The sequence below is a fragment of the Gavialis gangeticus genome, unplaced genomic scaffold (genome assembly GCF_001723915.1).
Source record: "Gavialis gangeticus isolate Ggan-Ray unplaced genomic scaffold, GavGan_comp1, whole genome shotgun sequence".
Classification (NCBI taxonomy): Eukaryota; Metazoa; Chordata; order Crocodylia; family Gavialidae; genus Gavialis; species Gavialis gangeticus.
Window position 1 is genome coordinate 15,677,291 of NW_017729000.1, and position 15,554 is coordinate 15,692,844.

At 38.7% G+C, this 15,554-nt stretch overlaps 1 protein-coding gene across 2 annotated transcripts in view; it reads left to right on the top strand.

The window, feature by feature from the left end:
* RAD50 (RAD50 double strand break repair protein) overlaps positions 1–15,554 on the top strand; it is a 43,783-nt gene that overhangs the window by 9,737 nt on the left and 18,492 nt on the right. For both annotated transcript variants that reach the window (XM_019506331.1, XM_019506330.1), the window contains exons 4-14: positions 1,249–1,400; positions 2,824–3,009; positions 3,173–3,377; positions 5,154–5,282; positions 6,680–6,845; positions 8,322–8,515; positions 9,469–9,675; positions 11,262–11,444; positions 11,643–11,800; positions 12,267–12,442; positions 13,481–13,718. In XM_019506331.1, the coding sequence (XP_019361876.1) occupies positions 1,249–1,400; positions 2,824–3,009; positions 3,173–3,377; positions 5,154–5,282; positions 6,680–6,845; positions 8,322–8,515; positions 9,469–9,675; positions 11,262–11,444; positions 11,643–11,800; positions 12,267–12,442; positions 13,481–13,718 (1,994 nt within the window). The remainder of the gene's footprint in view (positions 1–1,248; positions 1,401–2,823; positions 3,010–3,172; positions 3,378–5,153; positions 5,283–6,679; positions 6,846–8,321; positions 8,516–9,468; positions 9,676–11,261; positions 11,445–11,642; positions 11,801–12,266; positions 12,443–13,480; positions 13,719–15,554) is intronic.

Genomic DNA, 15,554 nt, shown 5'->3' on the forward strand with positions numbered 1-15,554 from the left:
CTCTCACATCGTGTGCTAAGCACATGTGATCAAACAAAGCCACAAGTCTTATCTTCTTTTGATGTATCCATTTAGCCAGAGTAATGTTCAGAATGTCGTCAACACAATTTATCTTTAAATCCTGCCAAACCACATGCACTTAGGGGATCTGAAACTCAGACTTCCTAATGGTATATTCACCTCTGTGTTACTTATACTCTTAACCCTTTTAACTGTTGGTTCATCTACAGTTATTTATTTAATTTTAACTTTATGAAAGTTTTCCACACATGTGCCTACACAAAGTGCCAAATAGGTCTACTTGTTAGCTAACACCTTTGAGTCACATGCTAAAAACTGTGTTTAGTCCCAGTGTAAGAATAATCAGTATCATTTTCACTTATATAGTTTAAAAATTTTAGTTGCCAGAAAACAATTGTATGCTAGAATACAAAGTGCACGGTATAACCAATTTTTATCATGTCTGCTCATACAGAGCATCTATATCTGTACATATAATGTTTCCAATGCATTTCCTTCCCTGTCATTGATAAACTAGAGCACTTGGATTATATGGGTTTAAAAGTGGTCATGTTGCCAGCAAGGTAACCTTTTTGTAGTTGCGATAATGATTCATTATGCAACAAACCTACAGTTGAGAACTTGGCTTTCTGGATAATTTAGGATGTGATCCTAGCTTTGGCAACGCTCAGGGGGTGCACGCTGATGCACGTGCACCCCCTGAGATTGAACAATGCTGGTAGCGCCTGTGGACAATCACCGCTCACCACCCCCCACCCTTCACCACAGGCGGCATCTGCGGGTGATTGCAGGTTGGCGCTTGCCACCCCCACCTCTCTCGCTGCTAACACTGCTGCAGTTGCCTGCAGGAGCTCCCTGCTCACCAGTGCCACCCCCTGCCACCGCCCCTGGGAGGCATGCAACGTTTATGGGTCCTAGTAATACTGCACTTGTAAATAGTTCCACTGAAAAATGCATGTTTTTGTCAGTTTTGGGAGGACACGCTTCATCTGGCCTGCAGTGTTTGTATTTTAAGATATGGTAAAAAGGATAATGAAGTGTGAGCTTTGCCTCAGGACTCTGGAAACTGACCTCAGTGTGAAGAAGAAAAAAAAATTGGGTGAAATCTTGGCCTCATTGAAGCCTCCCATTGATTTTAGTGGAATTTCATCCCTTGTGGTGGAATATATGATTGTATGCTCAGAGATGTTTCCTTTTGTATAAAATCATTTTTGGTCACTGTTAAAGGTCGCCAACGAAACAGATGTCAGAGCTCAGATTCGACTACAGTTTCGTGATGTTAACGGAGAGCTTGTAGCTGTCCAGCGATCCATGGTTTGTACCCAGAAAGGCAAGAAAACAGAATTTAAAACTCTTGAAGGTGTAATTACTAGGACAAAGTAAGTGTTTTAAACATTGTCTGTTGGATTGAGCTTTCATTTGTTTTTTTCGTGCATCTTTATATGTAAGGGTTCCGAGGTCCCTTAGATGCATGTGAAAATGTGTTATGAAAGTGGTAGTATGTGCACTCTGTTTAATTTCCTTCGTATTAGTGGTGGAGGAGTCATTTGGTTGATAAGTGTTCTGGTTATAACCCATTCTGTCTCTTGTTCAGCACCCCACCTCTGATAGTTTTTTAAAGGAGTGTGTTTATTTAGTGCTGCTCAGTATGGTTTCTCTCCCTCTGCTGGTTCTGTTAACCTAGTGGTTTTTCACTTGTGGTCCGCAGACCCCTGGGGGTCTGTAGACTATGTCTAAGGGGTCTGTAAAAGATTACTATAATTGATCAGAAGTATGTGGATACCTACATTTACAATTCAAAGGTGTCTGCACCTCCATTAGATATTTTTAGGGGTCTACAAATGAAAAAAGGTTGAAAACCACAGTGTTGACCAGTTGCTACTGTTTAGACGAGGGGCTTCAGCTGCAGGCAGTCTTCCCATGCTGCTGTAGAGATGAGCAGTGACAGCAACTGGGTCCCAGCACCTAGCTGCCTCTGACCTGGGGGTGGGTCATTGTGCCTCCAGCTGGAAGAACTTGCCTACCTGTGATGTAGACAAATACCATGACATTTGAGGCAGCCATTCCTAATCTGTGGTATGCATACCACTAATGGTACACAGACAACCTGTCAACAGTATACATTAACAGAGTTTTTATAATTACTTTAATAGCAAAAATTTGCTGGCAGTACTTAAGGTTGAACTGAAAAATTTGCTGGTAGTACTTAAGGTTGTATCATTTTAAAATGGTGGTATGCAGGCTATCAGAGTTTGGGAACTGCTGCGTTAGGGAATTAGGCAACTGAACAAATGATGCTAAGTTAAAGGGTGGGTGGGGAGAGCACTTCAGTTATTTTCTATGTTTGCTTCTATCCTGTAGTAAGTGGAAGCCAAATCAAGGGAGCTTATTCCTGAATTCTACTCTGTGGAATAGGAGTAGACATATGAAAACAGTTATTGTGGAGCATGGAGCGACGCTGCTTCTCACCTCTCCTTGCCCTTTTTTTAGTTTGTTTGGCTGTATATACCTAGAGTTACAGAAAGATGTTTGAAATAATGATGTGCTATGTAAAAAATCATTGTGCTGGAATTGATATATTTTTATTTAAAATGGAAGAGTGAGGGGAGAGTGAAGGGAAAAATGCGTTTATCACTGGAAAAAAATAAGTTGTAAAGTTTATCAAGTTTTAGGATTAAAGCAAGTAGAGTGAAAAAGTTAATATTATATAGAAATTTATTTGTTTTAAAATAGAACTACAGTTGTCTACAGCAACCAGTACTGTGTTTCTTACTGTGTACTATCTTAATCTATGCAATATAGGCATGGAGACAAGGTCAGCCTGAGTTCCAAGTGTGCAGAAATTGACCGAGAGATGATCAGCTCCCTTGGTGTTTCCAAATCAGTAATTAATAATGTCATTTTCTGCCATCAAGAAGATTCAAACTGGCCATTAAGTGAAGGCAAAGCTCTGAAACAGAAATTTGATGAGATCTTCTCAGCAACAAGGTTAATTTCTTCCTACAACTAACTTAATTATAGTAATATATTTCTTTCCTTTACTAGTTTAAATGTTCAAACAAAAACATTTACAGTGTTGGTTTCATTCATTGATGAAGTGTCTGTTCTGACAGAATTTGATATTTATTCGTTCTTGGCTTTCTTTTTAAAGGTATATTAAAGCACTGGATACTCTCCGTCAGGTGCGTCAGAAGCAAGGCCAGAAGGTAAAAGAGTGTCAAACAGAATTGAAGTATCTAAAACAGAATAAAGAAAAAGCACATGAAATTCAGGATCAGCTTAACAGTAGGGAAACTCAACTGGCTGCTTCTAAGGAGAATGTAAAATCTATTGAGAATCAACTCGATCCTCTAAAGGTAATTTAGGTTCTATGACTATGCAATTAAAATCATATTGTAATATTGTACTTGGGCAATAAGGGAAAATTAAAGGTTACTTGCTATGGGAATTTCCTTACTTTTTTTGTTTGATTAAAATCTCAAGCTTAATTTTGCATTATCAGTGTGATGTAGGTTGTATATGCTCCACACATTATGCCAGAGTTTAAAGGCTGTTTTACACTTTCATTATCTGTCATGAGTATGTATAAAATTTTTATTCAGAACTGTGGTGGAAATGATCTGCTTTTATCTTTACACCATCTTGGATCAATTTGAATACTTCTTAAATGTCTTAGGCAGGGAAGATTCTTAAATGTATTTACTTTCATTTGGGGGTTTCCAGCCAAATCTTGAAATGAGCATCTCTTTAAGATGTCTAGTTCGTAATAAAACTTTTTTTTGGTTTAAATCCATAATTTTCAACTCAGCTATTCAACAGCTGTTGTTTGAAGATTCATCATAGTATCTACTAGATGTCATAGGAGGGCAAAATTTCTTGTTACCTTCCTTCAAATAATCATTAAAAAGAAAGCACTAAAAGGGGGTGTCTAATCCATTCTCCCACTCTGAGAATGGTTTAGTTGTACCTAGATCATTCCATTCCTGACCACTTAACCCATGGTAGGGATAGGATTCCATAACCTCATCATGTAACCTGGTTTGTGCTTAACTGCTCTTTATAACAAGGAGGTTTTTTCTAATATCTAAATTCCAACCTCCTACCTGCACTTACCTACCTTAATTACTGTCTCATACCTCCTTGGTGGATATAGAAAGCAATTTATCACTATATACAGGAAACCCTCGCTATTCGCGGTTTCAAATATTCGCGAATGCCAAACCCGCATCTTAAATACACTTTATACACTTACAGGAGTTCCTTGGGAGCTCCGCGCTTGCTGCCGCTGGGCTCCTGCCACTGCACTCCTGCCATCACTGCTGGAACCGTGTCTCCATCCCCCCCATCCGCCGAGGGCAGATTTTGCCATTCGCGGGGGATACAAGAATGTATCCCCCACGAATGGCGAGGGTCACCTGTACTTGTAAAATATTTTTACATATTTGAAGATTGTTGCCATGTCCCCCTTTAGTTCTTCTCATGTTCAGTTTGGGGTCCACTATAGACCACAAATCCTTTCTGCAACACTGCTTACTACCCAGTTGTTCCTTATTTTCAATTTGTTATATAAACACCAGTCAACAAAAAAAGTCTGTATAAAAAGTATTTCTTGACTTTTAAGAACATAATACCTATCACCTACTTTACCCTTGTAGCATGGCATATCATATGTCAGTGCTACAACTAATATAAATAAATATAGCAATTATTATACCTGTAGCTTTTCTTTTGAGTAGGTCATTATGTGTTTTTTCTGGAATGTAGTTCTCTAACTATATTGTGTAAAGTAGTGCTTGGTAAATGTAATTAAAACAAGTAAAATGCATTGCCCACACTACTTTTCCGGGCAAATAATTGCTATAGTTGCTATTGCTGTAGTCCTTATCAGAGAGGAGTTTGTTTTCCCATTATTAATGAATGAGGAGGTGTTCCACAAGACACTCTCTTGCTTAATAAGAAGAATATATTATGAAAACGTTTGAGAACCCTTGTGCTATGGTCAATGATTGTTCAGAACTTTTTACGAAGGTGCTCAATATAACCTATAAAGTAATATATTTGAATAGAAAATATAAATGTAAAACCCATAAACTAGTAGGGCTAGTTTACTTTTAGTATTCTCTCCTTTTTAGACTCGTCTGGCAGAAATTGAACGGAATCTTATAAAAGTAGTGGGACTTGATAATGACATTAAAGCTTTGGACAGCAGGAAGAGACAGATGGAAAAAGATAATCAGGATTTACAGCAGAAGATGGAGAAGGTTTGCCTTACAAATCCCACGTTACCATTCTTAGTTCTAAAAAATCATAAGTTATATATTACTGACTGAAATATAGAGTTGCTATAGAATAAAATACGCATTAAAAAAACAGACAACTTGTCTACCTGCTCCTAATGTAACATTTGCTAGAGCATTTTGCTTTTGTTCTATTAGTTGCATGTTCCACACAATTTTAGCCAAGATGATTGCAAGATAGGGAACCAAAAGATGTGAATTTTTTAATGTAGTCATTGAAGGACTCTTCAAAACAAAAAAAAAAGATCCTTACAAGTAAAGTCCCCAATCTGCAAAGTACTTAAGCGTATGAGCAATGATTTTTAATTTCTGTATCCAGAACAGAGCTTGTAAAAACTGAGTAAATAAGGTGCAGAGAAACTGTGTAGTAATGTCCATAGAAGTTTACAGTTTTTTCCAAGAGTATCTAAGGAGACTACCACATTCAACTTACTTCTTGGTGTTGTTTTTATCATCAGTCCATCTACATTAGTGTACTGTACCTGCTTTTCCTTCAGATCTGAAGAAGAAAACTTTCAAGTGAAATGCAATCCCAACAATGAGTTGGTCCAAGAAAATATCTCGCCCACAAAAATTCCTATTAATGTTGATGTCTTAAAGCATGCTACCTGTGTAGATATAAGGTTCTTGTATAATGTGGTTAGGTATTAATAATAGATATCTGAAAACATTCTCTTGCATGCATGACTTCTGAGCTATTTACGATGGCATGTCAAAGTGTATTTTTAGTATGTTGTACCTTTCACTGAGGAATACCCTGACAAATTGGGTTTATTAAAAACTGGCTACCCCCATCAGAATAGACCTTAAATACGAGTGATTTAAATAAACAAATCCTGTTTTTAAATAAGCAGATGAAGCAATGAAAATGTTACTCTTCATTTTTATTAGAGATAAGGATTCAGGCTGTTTTTAGAAACTTTCTTTCCAGAATAGAATAACTGGTTATGAAGTGAAATTATAACTAGTCAAGACGTACATAAATGACATTCTGGACTTTGCTTGACCAGACAAGTACAGGACATTTCTTATAAACGTCATGAATCTTCCTGTGTTTCCTCCTCTAAAGTAGCTAATGAAAGAATTAAAGGTCTTTCATTGTGTCTGTGTTAAAGCATAAAAAACTCTTTTGATGGCTAGAAAGAATTTCACCAGGCAGAAATTAGAGAGTATAAATGAACATGTATCAATGTAATAAAGAGAAATGGTTTTATTTGGCTCAGATAATTTTTTTTTTTCCAGTTCCCATGGTGTTGCCTTATTAACGTTGTTATTATAGACATTAACATAAAAAAACTAACAGTGTTTTATGATTTCTCTTTTTTTTTTTTTTTCTTCTGCATGGTACTTTGACTGCACAGGTGTTTCAAGGAACAGATGAACAACTAAGAGACCGGTACCAAAATCATCAGAGAATAGTGAAAGAGAAAGAAAGGAGATTAGCAGACGGTCAGCGTGATATGGAAAGAGTAAGCAAAGAGTGCCTGAGATTCAACAGAGAGAAATCAGACCTTCTTGTTGAACAAGGTATGATACACTGATTTAAAAAAAAATACTACTACTGAAAAAAAGAATTAAGATGTAGGCACTTGTAGTAGGATAAGTGATAGAAGGCTTATAATTGAGGTAGACTAGGGGAGCTAGATCTAACCCATGGAGCTGTGACATCCAGCCTGCAGGGCTTCCCATAGGCTTGAAAATTTAGTGGTGCGGGAACAGTGGCAGCTAATTGCCAGTCCCCAGCTTCCAAATGTTTGTACCCAGGGGAAACCCTGTGCACTGGATAGCATGGACCTCCATGTTGTATTAAGCATGTGGAGCTGGTCAGTGGTGCAGGGAAGCACAGGGCTGAGTGGGGTGGGATGGAGTCAGCCTGAGCAGCAGAGGGTGGCATCATGGTGGCTAATCATGGTGTACGTGGCCTGACCTGGCCTGCAGATCAGCTCTATGCCATTTATCCAGCCTGTAGGGCCAAAAGACTGAGCACTACTGATCTAGACAAAAGTTTTGAGCTGTTATATATTTAGATTTGACTACATGTGTGGTATGGGATTGCAGACTTAAACTTTTATCTTTTACTGTTAGATACCCAAAAGTTGATCAGTGTTCCCTGTGACATTCCGAAGTATATTTGCCGCTGCGAGGGGTGATCGTGACATGTACTATACATGTTCATTTATGGACTGCTATCTGCAGAAATGAAACTGAATTTGGCATATTTTGTTCTAGGTCCTTAAAATTTCATTCTAACAGTTTTCTGTGAGCAGTTTGTCTTGGGTATGAGTTTTAAAGTTTGCAGAATTGAAATAGTCTCACCAACTATAGTGAATGAATTTAGACAAGAAAATAGCTGACTAAGGCCAAGGACAGGTGTTCATTAAAGGTGCAACAATCAGTTAATAGTTAGTTGGATTGGAACTGCCCTGGTGCTGACAAGGGTTTAAGTTCTTGAAGTTGCTAGTTAAACTTAAATCAGCTTAATAACCAAGTTAGTCATACTGTTGTGAACCATTGTATGAACTGTATGTAAACCATATTTGCAGTTATTTAATCCTGGTTATTTGTTTAGTTTTACCGATAAAAGCTAAACCAATACAAGTTTCCTTTAAATAGTTTGTCAGTGTTCACACACAGTCACCCTAGTTCAACTAAACCACTTCAGTCTACTGCAACTTTTTATTAAACTGTTGCAGCAATTTATTGGAGCCACACCTTACTAAAACAAGTGATACTAATTAATCTATATTCTTTGGCCAACCTAGGGAAAGATTCAGAAGTAAGTAACATAAATGGTGATAAACAGGTTTGTTTTAAAGTCCTAAAGTGGCTTTAGTAACAAAAGGAAAATGTCAAAAAAATAGTAAATAATTTTAGGATTCTATAACTACTGTATTTCTTGTAAGCAGCTAGAATTCATGATATATACAGTGGCAAAAATGAGCACAATTCTCTATATATAACCTTCTAAATGTGTAAATCCTGTTTCTGTGTGTGTGTGTGAAGGGCGTCTTCAGCTGCAAGCAGATCGTCACCAAGAGCACATCAGAATTCGGGATTCGTTAATTCAGACTTTAGCAGGACAGCTGGAATTCGATGGTTTTGAACGAGCACCTTTAAATGAAAGACAAATTAGCAATTTTAACAAGCTTGTGAAAGAAAGGCAAGAAAAAGAAGCAGAAACAGCTAACCAATTAATGGTAACAATTTTGTTATCCTACTATTGTATTGTCATACTAGTATTTAGCTTCGTAGTGCAGTGTGAGTTGACAGCAATGAAGACAGCAGAAGTTAAACATTTCTTAATTTTCCAGAAAATGTTTACAGGACATGTGTATTTGCATCCTTGTCTTACAATTCTAATACTATAAATACCTAGCAAGAAGTCTTAGAATATAGTTTCTACTAGGAAAGACCCAGCAAGACCATGTGGGGGGGCATTGTTTGTTTGTTTTGTTTTTTTTAATGGTGTCATTTTTTAGCAATTTTGCTTGTGAAGGCAGTGTAATTTATGAGCTGTAATATAGGGAAAAATAATTTAATTCAGCTTCACTTTGTGACTGGAAAACAATATTTCTCTCCTATAAAAACTGAAAATATTTAAAATACTATTTTCAGTGTGAACAAAGTTGAAGAAGTCCAGTTTTAAGAAAATTAAATGGAATTTTTCAGCTTGAACCCTGGGCTACCCAGCTGCTAGGCTACCTGAAGTCTGCAGAGGAAGTCAAGGAGCTTTGCAGCCTTGAGAACTGAGCTATAAACTATCCAGGCTGCTCAGCCCCCACAGAAGATAGCTGTGCTGCTTGTTTCTTCTTCTCAGCAGTTTTTCTTCCTCTAAGGCTCCTCATGTGGTGTGTTGCTGAGGAGCTGGAGAGTAGTTGGACAGGCAAACTGGCAGGGAACCAGATATGCTTCCACTGAAAGTGCAGCCAGAATTGGCATACTTCCTTAGAACGCTCGGGTTTGATGAATCTGCATTTTCCAAAGTAAATAGAGTTGACTGGAAATGTTCTACTAAAAGGTTTTTAAGACTAAACTATTTCAACATGTTGCTGTACAAATGTGCGAAACAGTTCAAAGCAAGCACTTGCTAATAGTGAAATTCAGTTGTAGTTAATTGTTATGTGAAATGTATTTGTGGCATCTTTTTCAGAGGGAATTTACAGCAAAAGAAGTAATGAAACAAAAACAGATAGATGAAATAAGAGATAAGAAAACTGGCCTGGAAAGCACCATTGTCCTGAAGTCTGATATTCAAGATAAGAAAAAGCTCGAACTGAAGAATGTGAAAAGTGAGCTTCAGCAACTGGAGGGATCTTCTAACAGGCTTCTGGAGTTGGATCAGGAGCTTGCCAAAGCTGTACGATTTTCTGCTGGAATTGTTTTAATAAGTATACAGATGTGGTTATCTTAATGCTTCTGATCCCACCAAATATTCCAGCTATGAGTAGGAATAATATAATGAGTAACAACCTTCCTTCTTTTCCCTACAGAAAGGCCTGTTGCTTTCTGTGTGTTCTTGTCTCTGGACAGTACACTCTTGAGAGCAGAGATTGTCTACTCTTACGTACTGTTCCTAGCCTAATGTAGCCCCATTCTTGTTTGACTAGTAAGCAATACTATAATAAATATGACTAATAGAAATGTTTTGAAAATAGATCATATTTCACTTGGTAGGTTTTTAATTGTTAGATTGTCCTACATATAATACTTCTAGCCAGCCGTGCCTGTTCATAAGACAGGTTCTCTTGCTGCTACATTCTTAATTGTATCTTTCCAGTGAAGCATTCAATATTTATCGGCTTACAGTGTATGAATTCAATGTGCCATGGAGTGTAGAGCCCAAAGATTCACTGACTGTCAATATGCAAAAAAGCAAGCGGGTATGGGTAAGACACTTTGAAGCAAGTTATATGGATCTAGCACAGGGGTGCTCAACCCCTGGCCTGCAGGCCAAATCCAGTTTGTGGAACCATGGCAGCCAGTCTTCAGGGCTCCCTGTGGATTAAGAAAGTTGGTGGCAGGAAAACAGTGGCAATTAACACTGTCAGTCCTTCTCCACTGCCAAATTTCTAAGTCCTACATGGTGAGATCAGGCTGGCCCTGGGGTGTTGCTCTCCAGCAAGGTCAGGGCTTGGGGTTGTTGCTGCACAGCCAGACTGTTGCTGCTCAGCCACATTAGGTCCCAGCCGCTTATGTCCCGTGTGCCAGATCTTGCCCACAGATGGACCTGGCATTACCCATCTGGCCTTTGGGGCAAAAAGGTTGGACACTACTGATCTAGCTTGTTGACTGGGAAAGGAATATTCATTTTTCTCCCCTTACGTGTATGCTTTTACGCTTCTTTGTAGGATGTTAGTATAGAAGCAGTTTGAAAGGCTGAGGAACCATTTCAGAGTTTTGATACCAATGCCCATTTTTTTGTGTTCTATATCTGTTGCTTATGGCCCAGGATCACAGCCTTCATCCTTCTTTATAGGATCCTTTCAGGATCGTTTAATTCTTCCTTTTACAAAACATTTGTTCACCAGAGCTCCCCAAGGATTAACAAGGTCTAATGGCCATAAACTCCACGAAGGCCAATTTAGACTGGATGTTAGGAAAAAGTTCTTTACGGTGCATGTGTCCAGGGTCTGGAACAAACTCCCCCCAGAGGTGGTGAAGCACCTACTTTGCATTCTTTCAAAAGACAGCTGGATTTATTTCTTGCTGGGGTCCCTTGATCCCAGCTGACTTCCCATCTATGGTGGGGGGACCTGGACCTGATGATCACTTGAGGTCCTTTCCAGCCCCTAATGTATATAAAATCTACGAAAAGGGTCCTACTTATTCTTGAGTAATGAAAATTTTTTCCTCCCACTTCATTGGACTTCTATTCCCCAGTTGGCGTAAGAAAACATTGAATTTTAAAAATAATTCTTGGTTTGGCCTTGTTTTCGTATTTAGGAACATGAACTAGATAAGGCTGAGAAGAACAGTAATGTGGAAGCCCTTGAACAAGAAGTGCAAGTACTGCAAATTGAGAAGGAAGATCTGGACAAAGTTCTAAGGAAATTGGATCAGGAGATGGAACAGTTGAACTTGCATACCATGACAATAACCCAAATGGACATGCTGAACAAAGACAAAGTAAGATGTTTGTTTTTATTTTCCTGTTGTTTTTACCTCAAGATTTTATGAGGAATGGTCATTTCTTGAATCTTACAGCATTTAAAGTACTAGAAGTTGTTTGCTAGACTTCATAAAAGCCATATGTTTGTAAATGCATTGAGTAAAACAGATAGTGAATATTGAAAAGTGTATTTTAAAAGAACTTTGTTTCTTAAGGCAGACAAAGAGGAGCAGATCAGGAAAATAAAATCCAGGCACAGCGATGAATTGACATCATTGTTAGGATACTTTCCAAACAAAAAACAGCTTGAAGATTGGCTTCATGCTAAAACTAGAGAAATTAATCAGACAAGGGACAAGCTTGCGAGATTTAAGTAAGTATATATTTACTTGATTCTAGCTTCAGAATTAACTTCTGAAATTAATTTTTATATTAGAAAATTTGATCCACTTGTTTTCTCTTACTAGTTATTTCTTGTTTGTTCTTGTAACAAAGCAAAGCATACAGCTAAGTTTGTTTATTTTTAGCTAATAGAAAATGTAAATGGTGTTAATGCTAAAGTAATTTGCAACTTAAAATATTTCAGTACTTCAGACCTATACTTAAAGAAATACAATTCTGAACTTTTATGCTGAAGATACTCAGTTATCAGATAGATTTAGTAACAGACAAATTCTGTGTGTTAACTTAGGAAACTGCTCAGTTTTAAACTCAAATATATTTTTACTGGTATAACATAACCTTCTCCCAAAAATTATATTTAATCCAAATAGAATACTCAAAATATTTTCAGGCAGTGAGGTAATCTACAGTAGAGTGAATTCATACTTTTGTTTCAGCAAAGAACTAGCTTCTGCAGAGCAAAATAAAAACCATATTAGTACTGAACTAAGAAAAAAAGAAGAGCAGTTGTCTGGCTATGAAGAGAAACTTTTTGATGTTTGTGGAAGCCAAGATTTTGAAAGTGATTTATACAAGCTTCAAGATGAAATTGAAAAGTCTTCTAAGCAGCGAGGTAAATTTGTGCATTTCTCTATTTTTTTTAAAAGAATATTTTCAAATGAAATTGCGAGCATTAAATTAGAGGTATTGTCAATTGTATTTTATAACCTTTTATGTCTATAAGGTGAATAATGTTAAGTGTAAAATTTGAAATAAAATCCAATCCGCAAATGCCTTATGTTTAAAGCTAAGATTTTTTTAAAGGTAATATAGAAATAAGAGTCTTGAAAATATTTCAGTTCTATCAATTCTGTTCCTCGTTAGGCTGTTGTTCAGAATTTATTGGCAAATACTTTGACATAGTGAGCACACCTACATATGCAATTGATGTGTATGAATAAGCTGTGGAGCTTATTGCTCCTGGTTGTGCTGTTTAAATGTGTGCCTGGGAGCAATAAGCTCTGGAATTTATTCAAGTGCAGCATGTTGAACTGGGTTGGAGCAGCCCCTGCTGACAGAGGGACCCAGGGGGTCAGCCTACCAGCCTAGGGCTGCTCCCCCTGGCTCAATGTGCTGTGAAGCGGCAGGAGGGTGCTTCAGCACAGGATAGCCAGAGGCAGCCCCCGCACTGAAGCATCTTTGTGCTCCAGCTAGCCAGGGCAGCATCTAGATGTGCACTGCTGTGGAGGTTTTTTACACTGCAGCAGGATAGTGCTTGTAAATGCAAGTAAAAAAACACCTCAGCAGCAGACAATTAGTTTAATAGATGTGTCTAGCATGTAGCTTGTAATTCAGGATTGTGTCAAGAGACTGTCCCCTGCCTAAGGAGAATGTTCCCCTGCCTAAATTTGCATTGCATGGAGAGTAGCAGCAGTTACTATGGATCTAGCCTGTGGAGCCTAATGTTAAAAAAAGAATGATAGCTTTCAAAGCAAATCAGCCACTTCCACAAATTTGCTTCCTTATAAGAGCAGTCGGTTTCATCACATTAAAATATTCCTTCATTATTAGTTAACAGGATGCAGTTGTCTTACTGTATGAGACAGACGTATTGTTGTGGATCAGATTACACATTGCTTTACGTGACAAACATTAATTCTTTTTAAAACAGCTGTGCTTGCTGGAGCCACAGCTGTTTATTCACAGTTTATTACACAGCTGACTGAGGAAGATCAGGCATGTTGCCCAGTTTGTCAGAGGGTCTTTGAGACAGAGACAGAACTGCAAGATGTAATTAGCGATCTACAGTCTAAGTTGCGTCTTGCACCAGACAAACTGAAAACAACAGAGTCTGAGCTTAAAAGACGGGAGAAGAGGCGTGATGAAATGATGGGACTTAAACCAATAAGGTAACTTAACTGACTAAGCACTGTAAAGCATCTCATGTTAATATACTTGATATATGAATTATATTGTTCTAGGTACATTCCAACAAACATTTTCTTTCACTTAGTCCTAAACTGTTTTGGAGTAGATGATTCACATATCAAAAAGCTAATCTTTAACACTGTTTTTACACTGGCATGAAATTACTCCCTTAGGTTATAGACATGCATTGCCTTTGTAGCACTGTATAGATTCTAGCTCTGTGTCCGTATTTGCAGGGTTCATAACTCTACAAAGATGGTAGATTTGCCATAAAAACTTTCCTGTTTCAAACAGGAACTTCTTTGTAGTACCACCTTTTGTAGTGTTGCATATGACTTTGGACGGTTGTGCTACAGTGGCTTTCTTGGTTCCCCAGCATCCCAGCGTGCTCCACTGTCCATTCCCCTCTGCAAAGTGGATAGAGGGACAGTGGTAACACTAGCTCATCAGGAGCAGGAGCCTACCTAATTTCAGTGTCTTTGGGCACATCCAGACAAGCACAGTCATGCAGTATGTGGCACTGCAAACACGTTTGCAGTGCCACATACCACACTGTCCAGAGTTCTCTGTGCTGCTTTTGTTTTTCCCATGTTTTTTTGACCCCTGGATATCCAGGGGTGAAAAAAACCCACAGAAATAAAACCTGAAGCAGCACATGCTCAGGCAGCACGCGCTGCCAAAAAGTGGAGCTGGGATGCTCAGAGCCACGCTGCGGCTGCCAGCCAGGCTTTGCCCAGCAGGATCACTGTGGCTGCAACTCCAGGAGGCCCCTAGGACCCTAGGTAAGGCTGCTGGGGCCAGCACAGTGCTAGGCCCAGCCTTCCCTATGCCACTCAGCATAATATGCTGTGCACCAAAGCACGCGTGGCACGGGCATTCCCTAGGGACAAGAACCAGCGGAGCAAGGTGCACTGCTGCTACTTGTCCTTGGGGAACAAAACGTCCATTCACATCTGGACGTGCCTTTTGAGATAAACCACTCAGTTGTTGCTGCACTGGCTTTGAGACGCATTAATTCTGGGGCAGAAACATCTTTTGATGTTAGCTGTCTTTGTTGTCTTAGGAATTTACAAGCTGGTACCAAATAGCAAGTAATGTTTTAAAAAGACATACCCTGGGAAGATTTCTCCAGATAACTCCATAGTGGATTAATTCTCCTTGCCTCACATTACTCTGCATCTTTTAAACTAGGAAATATATTTTCCCCAGGGCATGTAGTTGCCAGAAAAAATGGAGACTGATTCCTGAGGCTTCCTGTCAGTTCTTGTAAGATTGAGTGAGGGTGAAAAACACCTGGCTTTTGCAAAAAGATGAAGATGCTCTAGACACAAGAATTTTGAGAACCATTGTTCTAGCGCAGATGGGCAGTTACTTCAGCTGGAGTAACTGTCTATCCCTGTGCTAGAACAATGGTTAACAAGCTTTGGTGAACTGTCAGGGGCCGCAAGGGTACACCCCTTGTCAAACTAAGCCCCGCCCCTTGACAGGTGCCCACCCCATCTTGGGACCAGAAGTCCCTCCCCCTAGCCTTTGGAAGTACTCGAGGCATCCCTCCCCTTGCCTTCGGAAGTACAGGCATACCTCGGAGATATTGCGGGTTCGGTTCCAGACCACTGCAATAAAGCGAATATCGCAATAAAGCAAGTCACACGAATTTTTTCGTTTCCCAGTGCATATAAAAGTTATGTTTACACTATACTGTAGTCTGTTAAGTGTGCAATAGCATTATGTCTAAAAAAAAAAAAATGTACATACCTTAATTAAAAAATACTTTATTGCTAAAAAATGCTAACCATCATCTGAGCCTTCAGCGAGTC